This window comes from Aspergillus neoniger (genome assembly GCF_003184625.1).
Source record: "Aspergillus neoniger CBS 115656 unplaced genomic scaffold BO87scaffold_24, whole genome shotgun sequence".
Taxonomy (NCBI): domain Eukaryota; kingdom Fungi; phylum Ascomycota; class Eurotiomycetes; order Eurotiales; family Aspergillaceae; genus Aspergillus; species Aspergillus neoniger.
Window position 1 is genome coordinate 326,601 of NW_020291152.1, and position 20,202 is coordinate 346,802.

Sequence of the window (20,202 nt, forward strand, 5' to 3'; positions counted from 1 at the left end):
GTTCTTGAAGTTATCTGAATGAAAGCAGCATGTCCACATTGGAAGGGTACGAGAAATGAAGCGGACTGGGCGCATAAAATAGAAAGGGATGTATTAGACGCTTGAAATAAATCTGTGTAGATTGGATATGTAGGAGGTAGGGAATTGGCCCGGTCGCAAGATGAGGACAGGGATATATCTGGCTTCTTTGCAAATACTGGTTGGGTCGGAACAAATTTACTTGGGTGGTACTGGAGTAGTTGATGAAGAGTATATGTGGTTAAGGGGTGTGAAAGTAAATCATGATAAAGATAATTGATTCAATCGTGGTCGAGATTCTTTGTAAGTAAGAGAAGTAGATAGTGTACGTACATTCTGGTAGAGAGGCGATGTTGTGGAGCAGTTGCCTACAGATGACTGAGGAGGAGAGTAATAACATTGTTTAATACATCGGGAGAACTGTCTCTATAGTTCTGCACTCGTGGGCTTCCGTCCAATGACTCTATAATATGTATACTGGATAAAAGAACCCTCTCTGGAAGCCTTGGCTGCGTCTCGGGAGATTGCCCTTATTTCTTGAACTTTCTGCTCGTCGATATCCTTGTTTCTGGTAAAAACTTCAAGTGCCAGGATTGCACACTCGAACAGGGATTGTGCGATATAATGTGGAGGGTCCCTGCAATCAACATCGACGTCGACGAGATTTGCTTCTTGGAAGCGAGTCCCCAGGTCGGGTAACCATGAAGAGTGGAACCTTTCGTCAAGCGTGGAGGCGCCTTGAATGGACGGCGAATATTGGGATATTCCTTCAGGGTGTGTGTCCATGCTAAACTTTCTGCAATTGGATATGGCTTTATGTGCTTGTCGTAGGAGCCTACTGGGTTTTCTGGATGGAATAGACGCGGCCCAACATCAGGAACCCATGATTCTCTGAGTCCAGGAATAGCCAAGATATTGGAAATGAGACCCTTCCTGGTTTCCTCTCCATGTTCGAGACAGTAAAGGCTGGGTCCGAAAATGCCTGTCTCCATGTTTTGGTTGAATGAAGTCAGGAAACTGGAAGGAGCTCAAGAGTCAAAGACAACTAATTTAAGTAGAAGTAGATGATCAAGTTCGACCAAACTACTTGAATGCTCTAAGATCGAGAGTCAAAACCAAGTAGTAATGGGGAGCATATTGGTATTTGTACTGTAGACAAGTTAGCCTGCGCAATTCGAGCACTGATTTACAAGTAGCGTGTAACTGCCACCGGCAAAGATATCCGCGTGAACGGTTTCAACACCGCCACTTTTCTGCAATGTGATAGTACTGTCCCACCCCCTCGTAGATCGTTGGTGATTGTAAACGAGGGGGCTTTTCATAAGTTAGCACACATCAAAGTAGAGGCATATGTTGTGGGACGATCTATTTCAGTCAGCCACTAGAATCTATCAACGACACTGCTGATATTCGGCATGTAATCACACTCTTTGACCATTGACTGGGGCCGTTATTACATCAGATTTTAGGGAAATCTCAAGAGAAAAAGCAAAGAAGGGAGAGCGAGCGGGAGCAGTTCGTTGATGGAGTACTAGTTTGAGTATTAGATCTGCTAGGACAGTGCCTCACAGTTCATGTATGCATTTCAATAACAAGGCATTATCCAATGACAAATTGATATGTGATCTCACAAGGGATGGCTTGTACGTGATACATTCATAGTATCTATCACAAGTAAAGATCTTCGGTTGGGTGGCCTGATAGAAGGAAGACGGACCTGTGCGCTGTGAGGGTATCTTACACACGGCGAATAGTATCGAGTACGCTGCTATACTTCGTATCTATACGATCCACTCACCCCCCTCCCACCACTACTCAGAAGATAATCATGATCACTGAAAGCATATGTGGTGTCACACCAACCATTATATCTCAGTCGGTCTCGAGCAGTCAGTTTGAGAGACGGGTACCAGTTGACACCTTCTGTTTGTAGAAGTCCTTCTCCCAGAAGTACTAAGGAAAAGAGTTCTTTGCGTAGAGTGTTGACTCGTAGCAAGAAGATTGCGGGGTGCACCTCGATCAAAGGTGGTGTGTATGCAATCTGAATAGGTGAAAAGGACGAGCAAACGTGTGTTATTGTGTTCTCTGTGGATATTATGTATGATGATGATTATAGTCATCCTAGATACAAAGTGGAATGCAGCCAACATGCGGATTATGTACGACGTCCCTCCAAACGGGAAGGTGCCCCTGACAAAGATGGTGGGATCGACTAAGGTTCTGTCCACGTATGAATTGGTTGACTAGCAATTGAAGTGCCAACCACGGCCGCTAATTGTTTCCGAAGTTCTATCAGTATTTTGTTTCTCCTATCTTTTCTTTTCCTTGTTACTATGGCCGTCGGGGATTCAAAACATAATCATACTTTCCCTACACAGTTCCGAGAAAGACACTTACCGTCAGATAAGAGTTCAACTTTTCAAGCACCCATTCACGTGGTCAAGATATCCCTGACCATTACATTAACAATCGCGTGGCCCTTTTCAGGGCGTGAAAGCAGAAAGTCCCGGGCTGTTCGAAGTTCATCTTCCGTGGTATCATATAATTCCATATCGTAGCGGCGTATCAAGGTGGCTACGGTCAGATAAAGTACCGCATAGGCCAGACTGGGAGAAAGATCGGCATCAACTTCCGTACATATCTCAGCGCAGACAATTGTTATTGCATCTAGTGAAAGAACATTACTTACTTGATTCCGATGCACTGCCTACTGCCTTTAGATAAAGCAACAAGAAATGACTTCAGGTTGACATTCTCTTTTCCGGCACGGATCCAACGATCAGGATCAAATTTACCTGGATCAGGGAAGTTTGAGGGATCCCGGTGGACGAAATAGTCGGATTGCCCAACCGGTGTTTGGAAAAATAAAGGCATGTCAGATCAGCTCGTGTATCCATAACTGGTGTGGGATGCAATGGAACTCACGCCAGCGGGTATCGTGTATTTTCCGTATGTCAGTGGCTCATTTGGAGATATTCGAGGTGAGCGACCCGAAGTTCCTGAGAGACGAAGTGCTTCATTGATAATGGCGGTCCATAGGAGAAAAGGAAGGACAGCGTTAGTATAGGACAGATATTCAAAAATGAGATGTATGCCTCACCAAGTATGGCAATCTTTCCAGTTCCGACCATTTTGCCTGGTGGGTAGGCGTTGGCATTACCTGCTTTAGCTCTTTTCGTAGAGTCTGCACCAGCTGTTTGTTTTTCAACAGATGGAAGAGTGCCACAGATAGGGTCTGGGACGTGGAATCTCCGCCTCCACTATATAAGACTAAAGACTCGTCTTCCAAGCGCACTAGCGATTTCTCTTCTGTGGGTCCATTACTGCTCAACAGAGCAGCAAAGACGGGACCGCTGGCCTTTGTTGATCTTTCTTTGTGTTGGATTGCATCCTGGGCTTGCTTCCGGAGCCAGAGCTTGAAGTCAACCAAGTCTGAGACCGAGTGGACCGAGCGCAGAAGCGTTAGTGGAACGCTCGTGAAGAGTGTAACAAGAAATGGTAAGTAACGAAAAATATGAATTTTCGCCGCTAATTCATTGGCTGAGGCAATAGAATCACTCTTGAACTTTGGATCATCCAGATAGTGAAGATCCTCTGCATATAAGTACTGCCCGAGTATATCACTAATAAGTGCTCCAAAAGCTGCTTTGAGGCTGACGATGGAGCCCCCACGCTGGATAGACTCGAGACGTGAAGACAACTTGCTGATCTTATCTTGTATTATAGATTCAAGACTGACAACAGCCCTTCTCGTGAAAAGATGACTGATGACAGCGCGGCGGGATCGATGAAGGTCGTGGCTGACTGTGGAAAACATTGCACTCGGACAGCAAAATGAGCGGACTAGTGTCGCATCCTTGTCTCGCTTCCCATTGCTACTACTTGCATAAATCTCGTTGTAAAAATAGGGGTCCTTGATATGTAATTCCCCGGGGCTGACTCGTACTATGGGCCCTTTGCTTCTTGTCAGTTTTATGAAAGCTAACTGTCTCCAAGCACCAGTCTAACCATAACGTTCATGCATTCGCTCTACCTCCCCAGATGTTATTTCCACCTTTGACTACGTCGTAATAAAACTCGTACAAACTCGTAGCGGCAGCTAATTTCGGGCCTGGTATTCCACGGAGAGGGTGCAGTACCAGACGATAGATTGTACGCAGGGACAAAAAGACAAAGATGACAAGTATGGCCCTGTAGTAGTCCATCTTGAGGTATAATTTGGTGCTCCAGGGGTTGGCAATCGTCGCTGTCGATACTACTCTCAGCTGGCTGATTTACTGAATGTCATCGAGGATAGGCAAATGCGAGTACACTCGCAGTGACTGAAGGGAGTCTAAAAATTCGAGTTTCTGCTGCCGCTTATGCTACATCTATGCGACGCAAGGGTTAAATCAGCAACAGAACATATGTATCATTGGGTGCACTCGATGATGTGCAACCAATAGCTCGAAGGCGAGACATTTATGTCGTCAACAGGAGCACAACAGAAACCAAAAATGTATCAGCTTGGCTCACAAGATCTGCAACCAGAATTCGGTTTAGCGAGACATGATTCATGGCCGGACGCTCGAAGCCCATTTTGGCAATGTAGTACCGTTTGCTCGAAGACGGTGGCAACACGGATAAGGCCGTAGCGGAGTCTAGTGTTGAGTACTTTGACATAGTAGATTGCTGCGTCACTGGGTTTGTGCTGCCTCAGTCGGTGAATTTGGTGTTAGGTGCGAAGAGTGACACGATGATGTGCCGGGCATATAAATGGAAGCTTACTCTGTACATTCAATCGAGTCCAGCATAGTAGTTAGGTTCCAGAGGAACCCATGCTAATTGCCTAAGCGCATTAGCGAACGTGTCGCTAGCACCAAATAGATGGACTTGGATTCGGATCCCGAAAACAACTTTCAATATCACACAGAGAAAAAGCCCATTGATTTCTGAGCGGAGCCAGCCGACAAAGTATGATGATAACGATCGGAGATCGCCTGACTCGTGTGTCAGCAAGGGATAATATCGTGGTTGTTTGCCGAATGTCGTGGCATAAAAGCTAGTGATGTTTCAGCTCAGCTACTGCAAATATCCCCGCATCAGCTCCAGAAATATTGCCGGCAGGATGATATCTGTGAAACTATAACCGAACATTGAGTTTAGAATAGTGCTCAGCTGAGTGGATGGTGCGCCAACTGCGAATGCTTTTATTAATGGTCATTCTAATTTTTTTTTTTTTTTTTTTCTTTTTTATTTTTTTGAATTGGTCACAACGTAAGTAGGTATGGCTTTGATTCCTCCAAGGTAGCGATCGGTGGTGGATGTGACCCACTGCGCTGCATCCCCCGCAGTCTCGCTTTGACAGATCGGCTCAGTTACGGAAACCCTCTTTCTATCTACGGTTGCATCGATGGAGTACTGGTGTGTTTGGGATGGGAGTATTATTGACCTTAGTAGGAAGAAATGACATGAAAGATTGGCAGGAAATGTCAAGCACCGGCTATGTGGCATGAGTTCGACATTATTGAATCATCAGTTACTATCTACTTGACGTTAAGCAATAGATAATCATAGAAGAACATTGTGGTCATCAAATTTGGAATTATCAGGCGCCAGGCCTTGAAATAAAGGAAGCTAGCTGTCCTCACAGCACATATACAAGTTCGTGGTTCTCCCAATCGGTAAGATCCATCCATCTGGTATATGGTTAGATAGATATTCCACAATATCAGGAATGCATTGACTTACTCTTGGTTCTCCATTGGCGCGTAACCTGGGCTTGCACGGACACGGGCCTTCTTCTCGTTCTGTACACGGTACCACCACCAGATGAACGCGAGAATGAACAGACAGACGCCCCAGCAGACGATGATGGTAATCTCTGCAGGAACATAGCGGGGTGCGTCTTGGGGACGGAAGACTTGAGGGCCTTGATTATATATCCGTCAGTTATGATAATTCATGAATACGAACTAGGGTAAAGGCATACCAATAATGTTTCCTGCACAGTATCCAATGAGGTAGATTGCCGCAACAGTCGTCTTCTTTGTGTAGCCAGCTACGTTAGACGAAATCATGGCGAGCAGTGCCACAAACGGCGTGGCGCTTGCCAACGTCATGTAGTAGCCTAATAACCGACCAACATTGTTCGTAAGAGGGAGTGCAACGACGAGTATCATGCCGATGATAGAAGCTATGAGACCGCCTGTGCTGCAGAGCAGCCGTTGGTTGGTGTACTGTCCGAGGAAGCCACTTCCGAGCAGGGAGATGACTTCGATGGCACCGGCGGGAACACCGTAGATAAGACTTTGTTCTTCTGTGTATCCGAAGCTAGTGATCTTTGGCAGCCGGACGGGTTAGTACATGGTAGGTTGGACATGGTAAGGGCAAACGAACCAATTGGCTGAAAAAGTTCGTAATACCGCCGTTAGGAATATCAGCGATGAGGGCATAGAAGAAAAAGGCCCATGTCATAGGGTCTAACAAAGCTTCCTTCACTTGGTGAATCTTGAAATGCTTGTTTCCGATTCCTTGCTGATTGACACGCACACGCGCAAGGGCAAGGACGCGGTCCTCCTTCTTGAGCCATCTAGCGTTGAGCTGATTGTCTGGAACGACCCAGAGGAATATCAGTCCCAGACAAACAGTCAAAAGGCCAGTCACGAGGAAAATAATTTTCCAAGGCTCAATGGAAGAGCCATGGCGGTCGGTCCCAACGGCGATACCATACGCAACCAAGCCACCAAAAATCTGACCCCATCCGTTGAAGCTGAACCAGATGTTGACTCGACTGCCTTGCTCTGCTTTGGTATACCACTATTTATGCGTAAGAGATCTGAGAGTTGGCTGAGCCGGGTGGTTGTGGCACTCACCTGAGAGGTCAGCAAAGCAAAACCGGGGGTGACAGACGCCTCAAAGACACCGAGAAAGAATCTAGAGGTGATCAGTAAGTGAAGTGAAACATGCTTCGAAGAGGCTATTTACCGGATAGCAATGGCGCCAGAGAAGTTGTTGACTGCGGCAAAGCAGCATAGGATCGCTCCCCATATTATAATGCAAGCGGCAGAGTACTTTCCCAGTGGAAGTCTCTGGAGGAGCCGGTTGGTCGGGTATTCCCATGCCAGGTAGCCTTTATTATGTCAGTCCAGTGTACCATATATCATGTTGGTAGTGTGTGGTGGACTAACCGAAATAAAACAGACTGCCAAGCCATTGGTAATCGTCGCCGACGAGGTTCAAATCTGTCTTGATGCCCATAATACTAGCATAGGATAATGTTGTCTCTGCCCATCATTAGCATGAACCTTGGGAGGCTACCGTGGAATACACTAACTGTCTAAGAAATTCATTCCATAGACAAGACACATGATCGGCATGATGTGCCAATCAATTATCCGAAGTATCCTTTTGTTTGTCTCCTCATCGAGTGTGATAACTTCACCATGGAGGTCTTCGAAAACCGCCAATGCCTCGTCTGCATCCTTCGCGTGCTCCGCAATTGTCGGGTCAATTTTCTCTGCTGTGCCAGTCTCCTCATCCACCATCATCGGTGGGGGAGACTTTTCAGTCTTCTCATCCGCCATGTTTGATCTTGGCCAAGAAAGGAGAGTCAATTTGGTGACCGCGGCAGCGGGGAAGAGGGGAGAGGTTGTTAGTAGTCGTCGGAGAATTTTCAATCTGGCGACAGCTGTCTCCTTTTAAGGGATGCCAGCTCATTCCGAAGACTCGTCATCCGACCCCATCGGAAGCACAACGAGGCGAGTTTCTTTTATCAACTTGGCGCAGGGGGTCTCACTCGCTACCTCGGTGATAAGCCGCTGGTCAATGTCATGCTATCTGGTATCAATCTGGGGTAACGGACGACGAGCTTATCGATGGAACCAATGGGTCCACGTCTCCCAGCCGAAGGCCCACTTAGAGTGTCTTGGGCAAAGATGAGGGGAAGCACTGAGATGGCTCATGGATGTCTTGGTTAGTCATGATGATGAGGGGAAGTTGGAGGAGATCGCGAGAAGGTTGGGGCGAAACCAATTGCAGACCAATGAGGACCGGCATCGGGGTCTTATCCATTGGATGAAGTAGCCGAGAGCAAGCTCGAGCATCCAACTAAACTAGTAAAGTTTCACGGGAGGCGATAGGACAAGGATGGGAATGGAACGATGGAAGGATAGGAGCTGCATGGATCGGCCCTTATCACGCGACGGACATGGCGTCCAACGCCCGGATGTCACGTCTGGGGCCTCGGGCTGGGGTGACTGTCTAGGTAACTTTTGCATCGATCAGGGAGGAAGCATTTCCGGAGGGCAAAGTCTTCGATTTCGCCATATATTCTCGGAAGTACCGTACTTCAATTGCAGTGACTGGTTGGGATGCAGTTGAAGCCGAGCCAGCATTGCTTATCTGCGACAAACAATTAAGCTTATCACCGCCCTTATCAGCCACCCGTCGCCATTTGCTCTACGCAAGAGTTACAGGAACAAGTACATCGCAGCCTGCTTATCTGCATCAAATCGTCGTACCGCATTAATCCCGCGCCACACATAATAGCCTGCAGGATCAATACCGTTTTGACATCCGATGCCGCAGTCTGACTACCCGTGCTCGACATTAGTTTGTATGCGTATCGTTGCGGCAAGTTGCATTGCTATATTATTCAAGACCATCAAAACTTTTTCCCTCCCTTTATAGTATTAGTTTCCGCCGACACGGGCCAGGTACGCCTCCCAACCTTCCTTCTGGTACTGTTGCGCAGCCTGCACCGGGTCCGGCGCGGCGTAGATACCGCGACCCGCGATAATGAAGTCAGCACCCCGACCGATAGCCGATGCGGGCGTCTGGTACTGCTGACCGAGCTTATCTCCCTTGGACGAAATGTTCACACCAGTCGTGAAGACTACAAAGTCCTCCTCATCCGAAGGAGAGCTGACTTCCGACTGCACCTCACCCAACGAGCGGGTCGACACAAATCCCATGACGAAGTTCTTGTATTTCCGGGCATAATCAACCGAAGAAGTAGTGTACTGGCCGGTGGCCAAGGAACCCTTAGAGGTCATTTCCGCCAAGATCAACAGACCACGTTCGGGGCCGTAGGCGAAGTCCGGTGCAGACGCCGTCTGAGCGAGAGCTTCGACGATGCCCTCGCCAGGTAGGATGCTGCAGTTGATGATGTGGGCCCATTCCGAGATGCGGAGGGTACCACGGTGGTATTGCTTCTGGACAGTGTTGCCGATGTCAATGAATTTGCGGTCCTCGAAGATGAGGAAGTTGTGCTTCTGCGCGAGAGCCTTGAGGCCCTCAATGGTCTCGTCGCTGAAGTCAGAGAGGATATCGATGTGGGTTTTGATCACGGCGATGTAGGGACCGAGACCTGCAGTCCGGTATCACCGTTAATAAGTTTGCATGCAGCATAAACAGGCAGAATGGCGGGTCGGCCTACGGTCAGCAAGATCTAGTAGCTCCTTAGTGGTGGTAACGTCGGCCGAGACGGTCACATTGGTCTTCTTGGCCTCAGCAATTTCGAACAGCCGCTTGGCCAGAGCATTGGGGTGCTTGCTGGCACGGGCAGTGTAGGTCAATTGCGACTTGGAGGACATGGTGTCGGTGGAGGGGTTAATGCGGGGATGAAAGAGGCTTGTGCAATGAGAGTAGCTTGGAGTTTCGACTGATAGGCCCTAATTGGTAGATCCAGAGATGCGCAAATACTACCAAATTATTTAGCAGCGACTGGCCCTTATAATGAGGTGAAACAAATCACAACGTTCAATGTCGAGCAAAAAGAGGAAGCTCAGTAAAATCATCGCGAGCCCCTCCACGCACCAGCCACATCGGGGGTGGATTGCTCCGCCTCCGACCAGTGGGGTTCAGCCACACCTGCAAAGGCGGAGTTCCTTTCCATTGAATGTGCCACACCCGAGGTTCATTGGAGCTCGTGTTATTCCCTGCTGCACATGGGGAAATAGACCACGTCAGTCAGAAAGCCATTGTCATTGCCGACCCTAGCAGTACGCATAGTAAACGCGTTGAGTTGTAATATACAATAGTAGAAGTTATTACATATAGCTGGTATAGCCAACACCGCCAATCACACCCACGAAGTCAATCCAAACTTAGAAGTAGGAAATCAACTCCCTCGCGACTCCAAAAGAGGTCAATCCCCAAAGAGCTCCCTGTGCAAGCAAGTAGAAGCTGCCGTACAACCGACCGCGACCCCGCGGCTTGCCGGAGTACACGTATCCGTAAAGGAACAGTGAGCGACCGAGAACCCAAATGCTTCCAAGGCCAGTTGCCAACTGGGGGTACTTCAATCCAGCCACCAGGATGAAGAGCATAGTTTGGCTGGAGTTCTCAAGGAAGTTGGCATGAGCGCGCTGAGCGCAGTTGAATTGCTCAGCCTTGGGCTGCACGATTGGGAATGTACGTTAGCTCGAGGAATCCTGTTCTTCTGGGGTTGGCTTACGTTGGTCTTGCACTGCTCTACGGTCGCATAGCAGTGAGGGTAGGGGCAATCGGCGTTCTTACGGAGACGAGACACGACGGCGCCATGGACGAAGCTCAGGACGGGGATGGCGCCCAGAGCGACGGCAATGACAGAGCTGCAGGATGATTAGCATCAGACTATATGGGACCTAGTGGCATTGTTTGCAGGGATTGTAGAATTGGCACATACCCGTAGTTTTCAGGAACGGTCAGAGTAAGCATGGTGAATTATTAATTTGTAGTGTTCCCGACTTGAATCTGCTATGATTAGGCGGTATTAGGAAGTCTAGAAGAAGCCGAAAGTGATTCAATTTATATAGTCGGAGATTGATGGGGCGCGAGAGCGGCCGGATGCGGATCCAGAGCATCCTTGGCGGATCCCTGAAGACCCGACTCCGACAGCGTTGCCATTCACACCCGGAGAATTAGTCAACCGCGAACAGGACACGTCCTAACTTAGGATGGGAACTGCAGTAAGCAAGATGAATGAGACAGAAACAGCTAGAAGGTTCTGTTGTGAGGAGCGCCGATGGTACAGAATCATATACTGTGCTTGCTTTGCTTTTCGACAAAAAAAAAGAAAAAGAAGAAAAGGCTAAAGTTGATGGCATTTATTCACATCTATGGCAAACAGCGGACAAGTACGTGCCACTACGTTCACATTCGACTCACACTACCATACTTCGCTTGCCAGGCAAAGAAGTACAGCAATGCTCCCAAAGGCTGGCCGACAAGACAGAAACTAACCCAGAAAATGGAATTGCCTATCACCTTCCCAGTAGGGTCTTGGATCTTCTCCAATGGGGCGGTGATAATGATCAGCGGCAGTTGAAACATCATGCCCGCAAATGCCACACCTGGCTTGGTTAGTTTGGGCCGGAAACAAAGCGGGAGAATAATTCATACCGATAAAATTATGCGTGGGAATACCCACAAGAACCTCATGCAGGACAGCAGAGAGAGCGAAGACAACCGTGCTCGCCGCAAGAGGATGCCACCCACGACCAACAAGCGGCGAGTAGACATGTCGCTTCATGAAGAGGTATACAGGCCGGTTCCATGACCGCCAATACACTCCAAGACTGGAGCTATTCCACCAATCAGTGTAGAACTCACGGTCTCCGAACCGCATCACCTCGGCCAAAGCATTCAGCAGTGACTGGAAGAGCGCAAAGAACCCGGCCAGCCAGATGATAAGAGAGATTGTGGACAGTTTCATCACGCGCTCCAGAATAGATGCGATGTCCATGACGGCAATCTTGTCGATCGAATTGCGCAAGACGGGGGCCGCATACTGAGCAGATAGAAGCCAGATGAACACGGCTAGGCAGAAGAACTCAGACAGTCGCTTGGCCACGAACGACCACCGGATGTGTGACGACCTGGGGTACACTGGCTGATAAACTAGCGTAGGCGCCAACCAAAAGTAGACCAGGTTCCCCAGGGTGATATTGTTGGGGTATGGGCAAGCCGAATATATTTCCGGGAGGGCGGATTCGACAGAAGGGTTGAGCATGGCCTCGCGGAGGTCGCGATTGGTGAAGGCATACGAACAAATCTTGAACGACACAATAAGAGCTTGAAGTTCACAAAGGGTGCCAATACCCGGGTGGTGAACATAGAAATACACGACAAAGCTCGTAATTCCCAAACTCAGAAGGGTGTTCACGCAGTGGAAGAAGGCGGAGATCCACCATGTGTTTTTAAAGATGCGCTGTTCGCTCTCATTTGCCTCGGTCGATCCGTCCTTCTTCTTCTGGCCAACAATATTCTTAGCCTGTCTTGCCGCAGCCAGCTCTATGAGATAAGAGACGTAGAGGTGAAATGGGACGAGCGCAAAGAGAGCGGAGCCGAGCACAACATCCTGCCTCCGATAATCGTGGCATCTGATGCAAATTAAGACACCATACTATCCGGAGAAGTCAGCTAAAGCTTGCATTGATAAATGTTGATCCGCAGTTATGGCTTACTTTCATGAAGTTCTCAATGATGAGTCGGAGGTTCATTGCGACTAGATCCGGAAACAGAGCATTAGCCAGAAGCGGATACACGGGTAAGAAGGATGAGCAAACCAACCCAACACTATGACCATAAGATTTCGGAAGCCCAGGAAACTCGCCGTGACGTTGGGTTCGCGACTGAGACTGGAATGCCGAATTTTCGAATGATAGGCTTCCACATGACGATATTTGCTTCTCCTTCTCCAGTTGGTCTTGGTGGCGCCATTCGTACCTTTGGGAGGATGACCGTTGGAAGCTTTCCCGTTCACGGGCTTTTGCGGGGATGTGTGTATGTCAGTCCCAGTACTGATAGCAGTACTAGGGCTATGTGAGGGCTCTTGTGTAGGAGACATGTTGATTTTGTTGTGGAAAAGGAGCCACCTTTTACAGTGGAGTTGGTATCACAAGCCCGAAGTATAGGGAGATTTGTAGTTTAGCAGCTTGTCTGGCCTCGGTTCAAACCAATTGTGGGAAATAGCTTAGAACGCAGGACACAGAATCCCACCAGGGTGCGCTGTCCACGATGGACATGACAGAAAACTGGACAAGTTTTAGAGGGGAGAGGGGGAAAAGGAGGGATAAGGTAGTTTTTAAATACTAATAATGGCCACAGGGAACAGCAGCGGGGGTTGCAGGGGAAGAACGCATAATTGCGGCGTCGCAACGGCCTGGCCTCAGGCCGATCCAGGCCGTTGCGGGCCTAAAATTCATGGCAGCGCAGCGGCTGGCTTTGTCACGGCCAATGACGGTCGCGCAGCCAAGGGCGGTTGCTCTTCATTCGACGCTCCGACACCCAACGCCATCACCAAAGCGACAATCAAACCAAGCGCTGCTCCTGCTCCTGCTGCATGCACGACATGGTCGATTGGCTCTAGCTGGGGATCTTACCACCAGGTTGAGCATCGGCTAGCTGTCATTGCTTCCTCCCCTTTGCCTCCCCTGTCACTGTCATGCTAGCGACTGTCTCTCCGCTTCCTCCGTCATCCTTTCTTTCTTCCTTGTAAACCTACTACCTGCGTTCGGCAGTGCGCTTTGTCGCAATGGCTTTTTACGACGACCCTGGGAATGATGCCCAGCCATTTGGGAGGCCTCCGAAATCCTACGAAGGGGGAATTGCTGGGCCGCGACGACCGAGTACGTGTTATACGATCCTTTGTCCCGATGCGTTCACATTTGTTTACCCCTCTACCTTCGTTTTTCGTTTGGCGAAGTTAACCGTCAATTGTAGGACTGGTGACGGACTATGGATCATCGATGGTACAATGGATACGCACACGGAAACCTCGTTATAAGGGTGGTCATCAGATTGAGGTGGAAAGGCCTAGTGCAAGCTATGTTGTGGATGTAAGTGCGACAGACGTCCGCGCACATTCTGATACAACTCCTCGACTGACACGAGCGGATTTTCCTTTGTTAGATGCTCCCACCTCTTGCCCGAGTCCATTCTCCAGCGGACACTATCCCAGTGCGGCATTTACACCAGTCAATCGGAAAATCGAAGAAACCGATCACTGTCGTACGATGGACACCGGAGGGAAGGCGCCTGCTGACGGGAGGCCATACGGGCGAATTCATGCTCTGGAATGGAACTGCCTTCAACTTCGAAACAGTCATGGATGTGCGTGTCGCTTGGTTGCGATTACCTGCTGGTCGAGGATTCGTTGCTGATGTTTGAATAGGCACATTACGACCAGCTGCAAGCTGGAGTCACCTCCTTAGCTTGGTCTCACAGTCACGACTGGTTGATATCCGGAGGACAGAAGGGTGACGTGAAGTATTGGCGACCTAACTTTAACAACGTCGAGACGATCGATGACGCACATCACGATGCTGTTCGCGATTTAGCTTGGTCACCCAGTGATACTAAGTTCCTCTCCGCATCCGACGACACAACACTGAAGATTTTCGATTTCACTGCGAGGACTTGCGATACCGTTCTTACCGGTCACAATTGGGATGTTAAATCCTGCGACTGGCATCCCACCAAAGGTCTGCTCGTGTCTGGGTCCAAAGACCACCAAGTCAAGTTCTGGGATCCGCGCACAGCAAGATGCTTAACAACGCTTCATAGCCACAAGAATACCGTCACAGCGACGAGGTTCTCCCGCGTAAACAAAAACCTTCTAGCCACATCATCTCGGGATCAAACGGCGAGAGTCTTCGACTTGCGCATGATGCGAGATATTTGTATCCTCCGAGGCCATGAGAAGCCCGTTTCCTCTCTAACATGGCACCCAATCCACAGTTCTCTCATATCTACTGGTAGTGAGGATGGCTCTCTATATCACTATTTACTTGATGAACCAAATTTGCCCTCCGGGCAAATCCCTACAATTGCGCCATATGACAGCAACGACCCGGCCAACACGCCGGCGCAGGTGATATACCCTGCCCACAAGGTACAATACGCGCATGGTGCCACCATCTGGTCCCTCGATTGGCATCCTCTCGGTCATATTCTTGCATCCGGATCTAAAGATAACTTCACACGGTTCTGGTCCCGTGCCAGACCGGGGGAGACTAGTTACATGAAGGATAGGTTCCATATCGGAGAAGAAGCGGCGGAAGCTCAGGGTACATGGAGCCGGGGCTTCGGACGGCGGCAGATGCGTGAAGAGGAAGAACAAGAACTTCAGGATGAGGCGGAGAGCTTGGTCGACCAAAAGAAACCGGCCGGTATGTCGTCTCTTCCTGGAATTCAATTTGCACCACCTGGCGCCGCACCACAGCCAGACGGGATGGGTTCGATACTGCCAGGGATTGGGGCTCCCCAGCCCCCACCCCAGCCGGGGTTTTCCAATTCTATGCCACAGATGGATCCTGGGCGTTTAGCAGCTCTTTTGTCGAGCCAACCGCCCCCTCAGCCGAACAATTTCCCTCCTACGACTGGATTGCCAGGGTTTCCCATGCACCCTGCTATGTCGGGGACACCTCCGGTGAACGTTGACTTGGCGGAACTGCAGAAGCAGCTTCTTTCTCAAGGAATATCGCTGCCCCAGAACTTCCCGCCGCCAAACTTTCCTGGCATGCCCGGGGGACTTCCCGGCCTGCAAGGGAGCAGTACGCCCGATCACGGATATGGAAGATGATTCCAGCTGCGGCATCTAGTGCTCAAAACTCGGTTGGCCCGTATAGATGGCGCAATGCCAGGTCGCTCGGTTGTTGGCGTGGCCTCAATAACTTTCAGCGAACATTATGTATGTATTATAATTGGTTTCGACGAGGATCTGCGCTCTCGACCATAATAAGACGATCATGCTGTCCGTGAGTACCTGTTATCGACACAGCAGGTAAGGGAATGTGTGGGAATGTGGTGGCCATGAAGGCATCTCGATTCGTCTTCCTCATAGTCCTCCTGGGATAGGGAAGCTAGATAGGATAAGGACCAACACATTGATACCACCCCACAAAAGGGGGATCCAGGTCGACATTCTGAAATTACCCGCTTCATAAACTGCACCTAAGCTATGCAACAGTCAGTTCACTGTGAGTAGTATAGAACGTAGCATCAAGAGGACTTACACGAGGCCAATTATACTCCCCGCTAAAAGCGCCTCCAATCCACCTATGACCATGTACACTAAGGGAACCGCAAGACAGGCTTTCCAGCTTCTGCACTGCATGGCCACAGCCCAGGCCGCGACCAGCAGATGGCTTGCGCCATAGAAGATCAAGGTCCAGTACAGAGTAAAACGCCAGATATCCTTGTTATAGTAGAGGTAGTATGCACCAGTACTCTTGGTCGGGAAGAGCTCATAGAGGGACGGAAAAGGAGGCGTTTGGTAGTTGATCGGAACCCGATTGTCGGCCATTGGACTGCAAAAAGGCTACCTGGCCTGCCACAAGAGACAATGTAATGTCATAAGACGAGCACGACCTGGTAAATCGGCCGACAGCCACTGATGCGGACATATACCACGGAGGCCAGAAAGGGTCGCGAAGCTGATAAGATCCGCTCGGAACGGAGGAGCTCGTGGTTTGCACTGTTTGCTCCCGGCGCGACGAACCTCGGCAGGTGATCTGGGGTTCTCCGCGGCAACTGGAAGCAGCTGCTTTCCGTTATCTCCCCATACCTCTCCGTCAGTCTCACTTGGGTTGTGTCTAATGTCCACTTTACTGGTTGAACCATTGACGCCCCTTTGACACCATGACGACTGAACGCTCTCTGGGTGCTCTTCTGAGATCGCTTCAATTCTCATCTGACCTTCAGGATGTCTTCACGTATGATAGCCTTCCCCTCTCCGCACCTCGGCTGCGCGGACGCAACTGACCGACTTCGCTAGTTTACTTCCCACGGCGACCAGCCTTTTGACCGTCCTTGGAAACCCTCTGAATATTACTCTGCTCGCGTCACAGCTGCTAGCAACTCCAGCCATTTGGGACCGTCCTGTCGATCTTCTCACGTGTCGCAAGATCCTCAGCATATTCAACACAGCCGCCATCGCGATAGTACAAAGCGAAGCTTCAGACGATTCGAGGACGCCCTACACAAAGGCCAGAAAGATCGAACGCGAGGACTGGGTCAAAGCTGTCATCAATGGAGCGGATGACAAGTCGCCGCGATGGAGACACACAATCTTGATTGGGGGGCTACTGCTGGGTTTCGAGGGACAGAACAGACAGGGGTTGCCGTGGCACGTTCGGCGGAAGCTGGAAAGGGCGCTTGTCACGGCTTCACAGCTTGCGCTTGAGGAGCTGGATCCCCGGAATGAGGTTGACGGTCGTTGTGTCACCATGGTCCTCAACTACACCTTTGAACTGCTGTCTGACTCTGAAAGGAGCAGGCTTGACTACGACGTCTTGCTACCCGTCATGGTCAATGCGACCTATGCATCGCATGAAGGCCTGGAGGGAGGGTACTTCCTAGGTACCGTGGATAAGGACATAGTGGAAGCCCCTGGCAAGCAATTCCAGTGGCTGGCGCAGTCTGACACGTTTGCTCGTGTGACGGCCATTTCATCTAGTCCTCTCGTATCTGCCCTAGGACCGCTCTCCCGGCTCATGGCGCATGCAATAGAGAATGCCAAAGGTTCTGGACCGGTCGCGCAAACCTTGGATCATATCACGGACTTTGTGCGTACACTCATGGTGCAGTGGCGGCTGAACAAGTTGTCGGAGGTCGACAAGTCCGAGGAAGCGGAGTTCCTTGACGCTGAGTCCTTGAAGACCACCATCCCGGGTCTTTGGAGACTGCTTCGTAACTGCTTGTATTCAATCGTCATTGTTCTCCGCGCTGTCTTGGGTAGAGTGATCAATGACCCTGTTCTGGCTGCTCACCGCAGTGCTCCGTTCATATCCATGCAGGTGCTTCATATACTGCGGAACCTCTACTTCATATCATCCCGCATGGGCCAGAACGCTTCTTCGCAGCACATGTTTGTCACCTTGACAGCTGTGGATATTCTATCACACTACCCCGATCTGGCCGAGAATTTCCTGAGAAGCATCAAGCCCAGTGAGCTCGGCCAGATCCCCGACCATCCTATTGAGCGGTGTCTGGACCTGTTCTTCCTCAACACGTCGGAGCTCTTCACCCCCTTACTATCTCCTATATGCAGCGAAGAGCTTCTCGTTGCAGCAGCCGTTCCCTACCTCCCAGCCGGCGGAAATAACCATCTCCTGGATATCTTCGAAGCCGCCCACAGCACGGTCCTGGCCGTGTTCGCTATCCCGAACAACGCCGCTGTAGCAGCCAAGCATCTCCCGTTCTACATCGACAACCTATTTGCTGTAAGCTACCTTCAAATTACCCCTATATTCCTCAAACTAATAATCTCACAGGTATTCCCCGAAAACCTCTCAGCCCGACAGTTCCGTCTAGCCTTCAAGACCGTCATCCAGGTCACAGCACCGCCCTCCCCAATCGCCAACACCCAACGTCTCCTCCCATCAATCCTCCTCGAAGTCCTCTACGACCGAGCACTCCACGCATCCGACCAACTCCTCCCCCAACCATCATCAACTCAATTCGACGGCCCCGACCTCGGCAAATCCCCGCCCGTGTCGGAACAAGCAGCGCTGACTCTCGCGCTCATCGACAGTCTCTGTTTCCTCCGCGTCGAAGACCTCGAGGAGTGGCTTCCCCTCACAGCGCAGTTACTCAACAGCATCAAGACACCAGACATGCATAAGCAATGCGTGGAACGGTTCTGGGAGGCGCTGAGTAGCGGCGAGATGGACGTCGAACGGGCACATTTCTGTGTTACGTGGTGGAGTACGCGTGGTGGCAGGGAGCTTGTTCTCTACGGAGATGAATTCGGGGCTGATGCGGAGCATAGGCAGGATGAGGCTGAGGGGCAGGGGCAGGGACAGGGGGCGTATATGAGTGGTGCTCTTGGGGTGGTGGCGAGGGAGAGTAAGCTTTAGCTTCTTCCCTTGTTGTATATGGGGTTGTATATAGGGATGTGATTTTACACAGCATGGGGTTACGATAGCCACGGCGTTCATGGAGCATTGATACCTTTTGCTATTTAGCGATGAAATCCACTTTTCTTTTTTGTTCCTTATGTACCAGACTACAAATCCAAATCATACAATCCCTCCCTTCTTTACCAACTCCACCCAGAACAATTGATTATGTATAGTCTCAAAGATACCAATATAAAGCACCACCAATCAATCAATGAATCCCCGGAATCCCCACCCAACTCCTCTTCCTATAGTTCTCATACTCCTCCCCAAAGAACGCAACCAAGAACTTCTCCTCCCCTATCACAAAACCACCATTAGCACACACCCACAAACCATAAAACCAGGAAAAGAGGAGGGGGTGGGATCAAACTTACTCCAAATCCTCCCACTAAAAAACCTCCACAAAACAACCGCATAGGCCAAAAAGCAGACCCCATTCCCAAGAACCAACTGAGTCCCCAACCCCCACCAAAAGAAGCCAAAGTAACTCGGATGTCTGAGGATGGAATACACACCACCCGTGACAAGCACATGCCCTTCCCGTCTCGTGACCTGCACCGTATGATTAAAGTTACTGCCGGCTTGCGCCATGGCCACGCTGCGGATCGTCTGGCCTAGGACCATCAGGAATAGGCCAATGGCTACTTGGTAAGATGTGAGCGAGGGGGGCAGGTATAGCGGCATCGGACGGGCGGTGAAGTAGGTGTGCGTGAGGAGACATTCGAGGATGGCGGAGCCGTGGGCGATGTGGTAAGTCCAGCCGTTGGAGGTGAGGAGGTAGGCGGAGACGGTGGCGAAGTGGGTGTTGTATGCGGCTGTGGTGTAGTATTCGAGGAAGTGGAAGAGGGAGAGCGAAGAGAGGAAGAAGGGGATGCGCCAGAGGGGGGTGTATAGGGGGTCGCCGTAGATGAGGGGGAGGAGGGTTAGGGTGCTGGTTAGGCCGAGGAGGATGCCCAGGAGGTAGGCGTGGAGGGAGATGCTGGAGAGGGATTTTGGGCCGTTGGGGAGGATGGAGGTGTCTGTTGTTGTTGTCGTTGTGTGGTTGTTGGTGGTGGTGGGTGGTGGTGGTCGGTATGGGCGGAATGGTGGTGATGGGGATCGGGAGGGAGAGGGGGAGGGGGAGGGAGGGGAGTGGGACATTGTTGGTGTTGGTGTTGTGGTAGTTGTTGGTAGGTGTAGTGGAGGTTGAGATTTCTGGTGTTGTCAAGGGATTGCCATGCTGAAGAGGGTGCTGGGGATGGTGTTTATATGGAGTTGTTGAACAATCGCGGGAGTTTTTTTGGAGAACAATATTAATTGCGATCCAATGCGGAGG

General features: G+C 50.3%; 9 protein-coding genes across 9 annotated transcripts; 2 read left to right on the forward strand and 7 right to left on the reverse strand.

Annotated features, from left to right (window-relative positions):
• Window positions 1-2,158: 2,158 nt before the first annotated feature.
• BO87DRAFT_440454 (cytochrome P450) lies at window positions 2,159-4,223 on the reverse strand (the record flags this gene model as incomplete). Its single annotated transcript, XM_025627960.1, has 4 exons — window positions 2,159-2,624; window positions 2,708-2,772; window positions 3,119-3,999; window positions 4,052-4,223. 4 exons carry the CDS (start codon window positions 4,221-4,223, stop codon window positions 2,450-2,452), a joined length of 1,293 nt encoding a protein of 430 aa, XP_025477868.1. The 3' UTR covers window positions 2,159-2,449.
• Window positions 4,224-5,644: 1,421 nt separating this feature from the next.
• Window positions 5,645-7,583, reverse strand: BO87DRAFT_313013 (allantoate permease family MFS transporter; the record flags this gene model as incomplete). The annotated part of the gene is made up of 8 exons (XM_025619600.1): window positions 5,645-5,696; window positions 5,749-5,929; window positions 5,990-6,338; window positions 6,397-6,816; window positions 6,873-6,933; window positions 6,985-7,129; window positions 7,188-7,283; window positions 7,334-7,583. 8 exons carry the CDS (start codon window positions 7,581-7,583, stop codon window positions 5,645-5,647), a joined length of 1,554 nt encoding a protein of 517 aa, XP_025477869.1.
• A 1,034-nt stretch (window positions 7,584-8,617) lies between these two features.
• On the reverse strand, window positions 8,618-9,757 carry pyrG (orotidine-5'-phosphate decarboxylase pyrG). The gene is made up of 2 exons (XM_025623759.1): window positions 9,437-9,757; window positions 8,618-9,367 (listed from the first exon to the last, which is right to left on the reverse strand). The coding sequence occupies exons 1-2, from the start codon at window positions 9,591-9,593 to the stop codon at window positions 8,691-8,693; spliced, it is 834 nt and encodes a 277-aa protein (XP_025477870.1). The 5' UTR covers window positions 9,594-9,757; the 3' UTR covers window positions 8,618-8,690.
• Window positions 9,758-10,106: 349 nt separating this feature from the next.
• On the reverse strand, window positions 10,107-10,845 carry BO87DRAFT_460656 (MAPEG family protein; the record flags this gene model as incomplete). The annotated part of the gene is made up of 3 exons (XM_025629024.1): window positions 10,667-10,845; window positions 10,457-10,592; window positions 10,107-10,397 (listed from the first exon to the last, which is right to left on the reverse strand). The coding sequence occupies exons 1-3, from the start codon at window positions 10,696-10,698 to the stop codon at window positions 10,107-10,109; spliced, it is 459 nt and encodes a 152-aa protein (XP_025477871.1). The 5' UTR covers window positions 10,699-10,845.
• Window positions 10,846-10,894: 49 nt separating this feature from the next.
• BO87DRAFT_338658 (putative diacylglycerol O-acyltransferase (DgaT)) lies at window positions 10,895-13,094 on the reverse strand. The gene is made up of 4 exons (XM_025620597.1): window positions 12,553-13,094; window positions 12,447-12,487; window positions 11,383-12,385; window positions 10,895-11,333 (listed from the first exon to the last, which is right to left on the reverse strand). Exons 1-4 carry the CDS (start codon window positions 12,827-12,829, stop codon window positions 11,134-11,136), a joined length of 1,521 nt encoding a protein of 506 aa, XP_025477872.1. The 5' UTR covers window positions 12,830-13,094; the 3' UTR covers window positions 10,895-11,133.
• Window positions 13,095-13,279: 185 nt separating this feature from the next.
• Window positions 13,280-15,908, forward strand: BO87DRAFT_378279 (WD40 repeat domain-containing protein). The gene is made up of 4 exons (XM_025623760.1): window positions 13,280-13,610; window positions 13,705-13,820; window positions 13,894-14,094; window positions 14,156-15,908. The coding sequence occupies exons 1-4, from the start codon at window positions 13,517-13,519 to the stop codon at window positions 15,563-15,565; spliced, it is 1,821 nt and encodes a 606-aa protein (XP_025477873.1). The 5' UTR covers window positions 13,280-13,516; the 3' UTR covers window positions 15,566-15,908.
• Window positions 15,693-16,375, reverse strand: BO87DRAFT_109224 (uncharacterized protein). Its single transcript, XM_025617859.1, has 2 exons — window positions 15,999-16,375; window positions 15,693-15,941 (listed from the first exon to the last, which is right to left on the reverse strand). The coding sequence occupies exons 1-2, from the start codon at window positions 16,286-16,288 to the stop codon at window positions 15,821-15,823; spliced, it is 411 nt and encodes a 136-aa protein (XP_025477874.1). The 5' UTR covers window positions 16,289-16,375; the 3' UTR covers window positions 15,693-15,820.
• A 184-nt stretch (window positions 16,376-16,559) lies between these two features.
• Window positions 16,560-18,892, forward strand: pex8 (putative peroxisomal membrane protein Pex17). Its single transcript, XM_025623761.1, has 3 exons — window positions 16,560-16,697; window positions 16,760-18,206; window positions 18,258-18,892. Exons 1-3 carry the CDS (start codon window positions 16,624-16,626, stop codon window positions 18,840-18,842), a joined length of 2,106 nt encoding a protein of 701 aa, XP_025477875.1. The 5' UTR covers window positions 16,560-16,623; the 3' UTR covers window positions 18,843-18,892.
• A 70-nt stretch (window positions 18,893-18,962) lies between these two features.
• On the reverse strand, window positions 18,963-20,147 carry BO87DRAFT_338670 (protein-S-isoprenylcysteine carboxyl O-methyltransferase). The gene is made up of 2 exons (XM_025620598.1): window positions 19,262-20,147; window positions 18,963-19,184 (listed from the first exon to the last, which is right to left on the reverse strand). Exons 1-2 carry the CDS (start codon window positions 20,025-20,027, stop codon window positions 19,096-19,098), a joined length of 855 nt encoding a protein of 284 aa, XP_025477876.1. The 5' UTR covers window positions 20,028-20,147; the 3' UTR covers window positions 18,963-19,095.
• Between the last annotated feature and the right edge of the window lie 55 nt (window positions 20,148-20,202).

Coding starts and splice junctions, on each gene's coding strand:
- BO87DRAFT_338670 (XM_025620598.1), bottom strand. CDS start 20,027: ATGTCCCACTCCCCTCCCTCCCCCTCCCCCTCTCCCTCCCGATCCCCA. Junction 19,185..19,261: donor TTTTAGTGGGAGGATTTGGA/GTAAGTTTGATC, acceptor GTTTTGTGATAG/GGGAGGAGAAGTTCTTGGTT.
- BO87DRAFT_338658 (XM_025620597.1), bottom strand. CDS start 12,829: ATGTCTCCTACACAAGAGCCCTCACATAGCCCTAGTACTGCTATCAGT. Junction 12,386..12,446: donor TCATTGAGAACTTCATGAAA/GTAAGCCATAAC, acceptor TTCTCCGGATAG/TATGGTGTCTTAATTTGCAT. Junction 11,334..11,382: donor TCCCACGCATAATTTTATCG/GTATGAATTATT, acceptor TAACCAAGCCAG/GTGTGGCATTTGCGGGCATG.
- pyrG (XM_025623759.1), bottom strand. CDS start 9,593: ATGTCCTCCAAGTCGCAATTGACCTACACTGCCCGTGCCAGCAAGCAC. Junction 9,368..9,436: donor GCTACTAGATCTTGCTGACC/GTAGGCCGACCC, acceptor ACCGGACTGCAG/GTCTCGGTCCCTACATCGCC.
- pex8 (XM_025623761.1), top strand. CDS start 16,624: ATGACGACTGAACGCTCTCTGGGTGCTCTTCTGAGATCGCTTCAATTC. Junction 16,698..16,759: donor GACCTTCAGGATGTCTTCAC/GTATGATAGCCT, acceptor CGACTTCGCTAG/TTTACTTCCCACGGCGACCA. Junction 18,207..18,257: donor ACATCGACAACCTATTTGCT/GTAAGCTACCTT, acceptor ATAATCTCACAG/GTATTCCCCGAAAACCTCTC.
- BO87DRAFT_378279 (XM_025623760.1), top strand. CDS start 13,517: ATGGCTTTTTACGACGACCCTGGGAATGATGCCCAGCCATTTGGGAGG. Junction 13,821..13,893: donor GTGCAAGCTATGTTGTGGAT/GTAAGTGCGACA, acceptor TTCCTTTGTTAG/ATGCTCCCACCTCTTGCCCG. Junction 14,095..14,155: donor ACTTCGAAACAGTCATGGAT/GTGCGTGTCGCT, acceptor ATGTTTGAATAG/GCACATTACGACCAGCTGCA.
- BO87DRAFT_109224 (XM_025617859.1), bottom strand. CDS start 16,288: ATGGCCGACAATCGGGTTCCGATCAACTACCAAACGCCTCCTTTTCCG. Junction 15,942..15,998: donor GGGAGTATAATTGGCCTCGT/GTAAGTCCTCTT, acceptor ACTGTTGCATAG/CTTAGGTGCAGTTTATGAAG.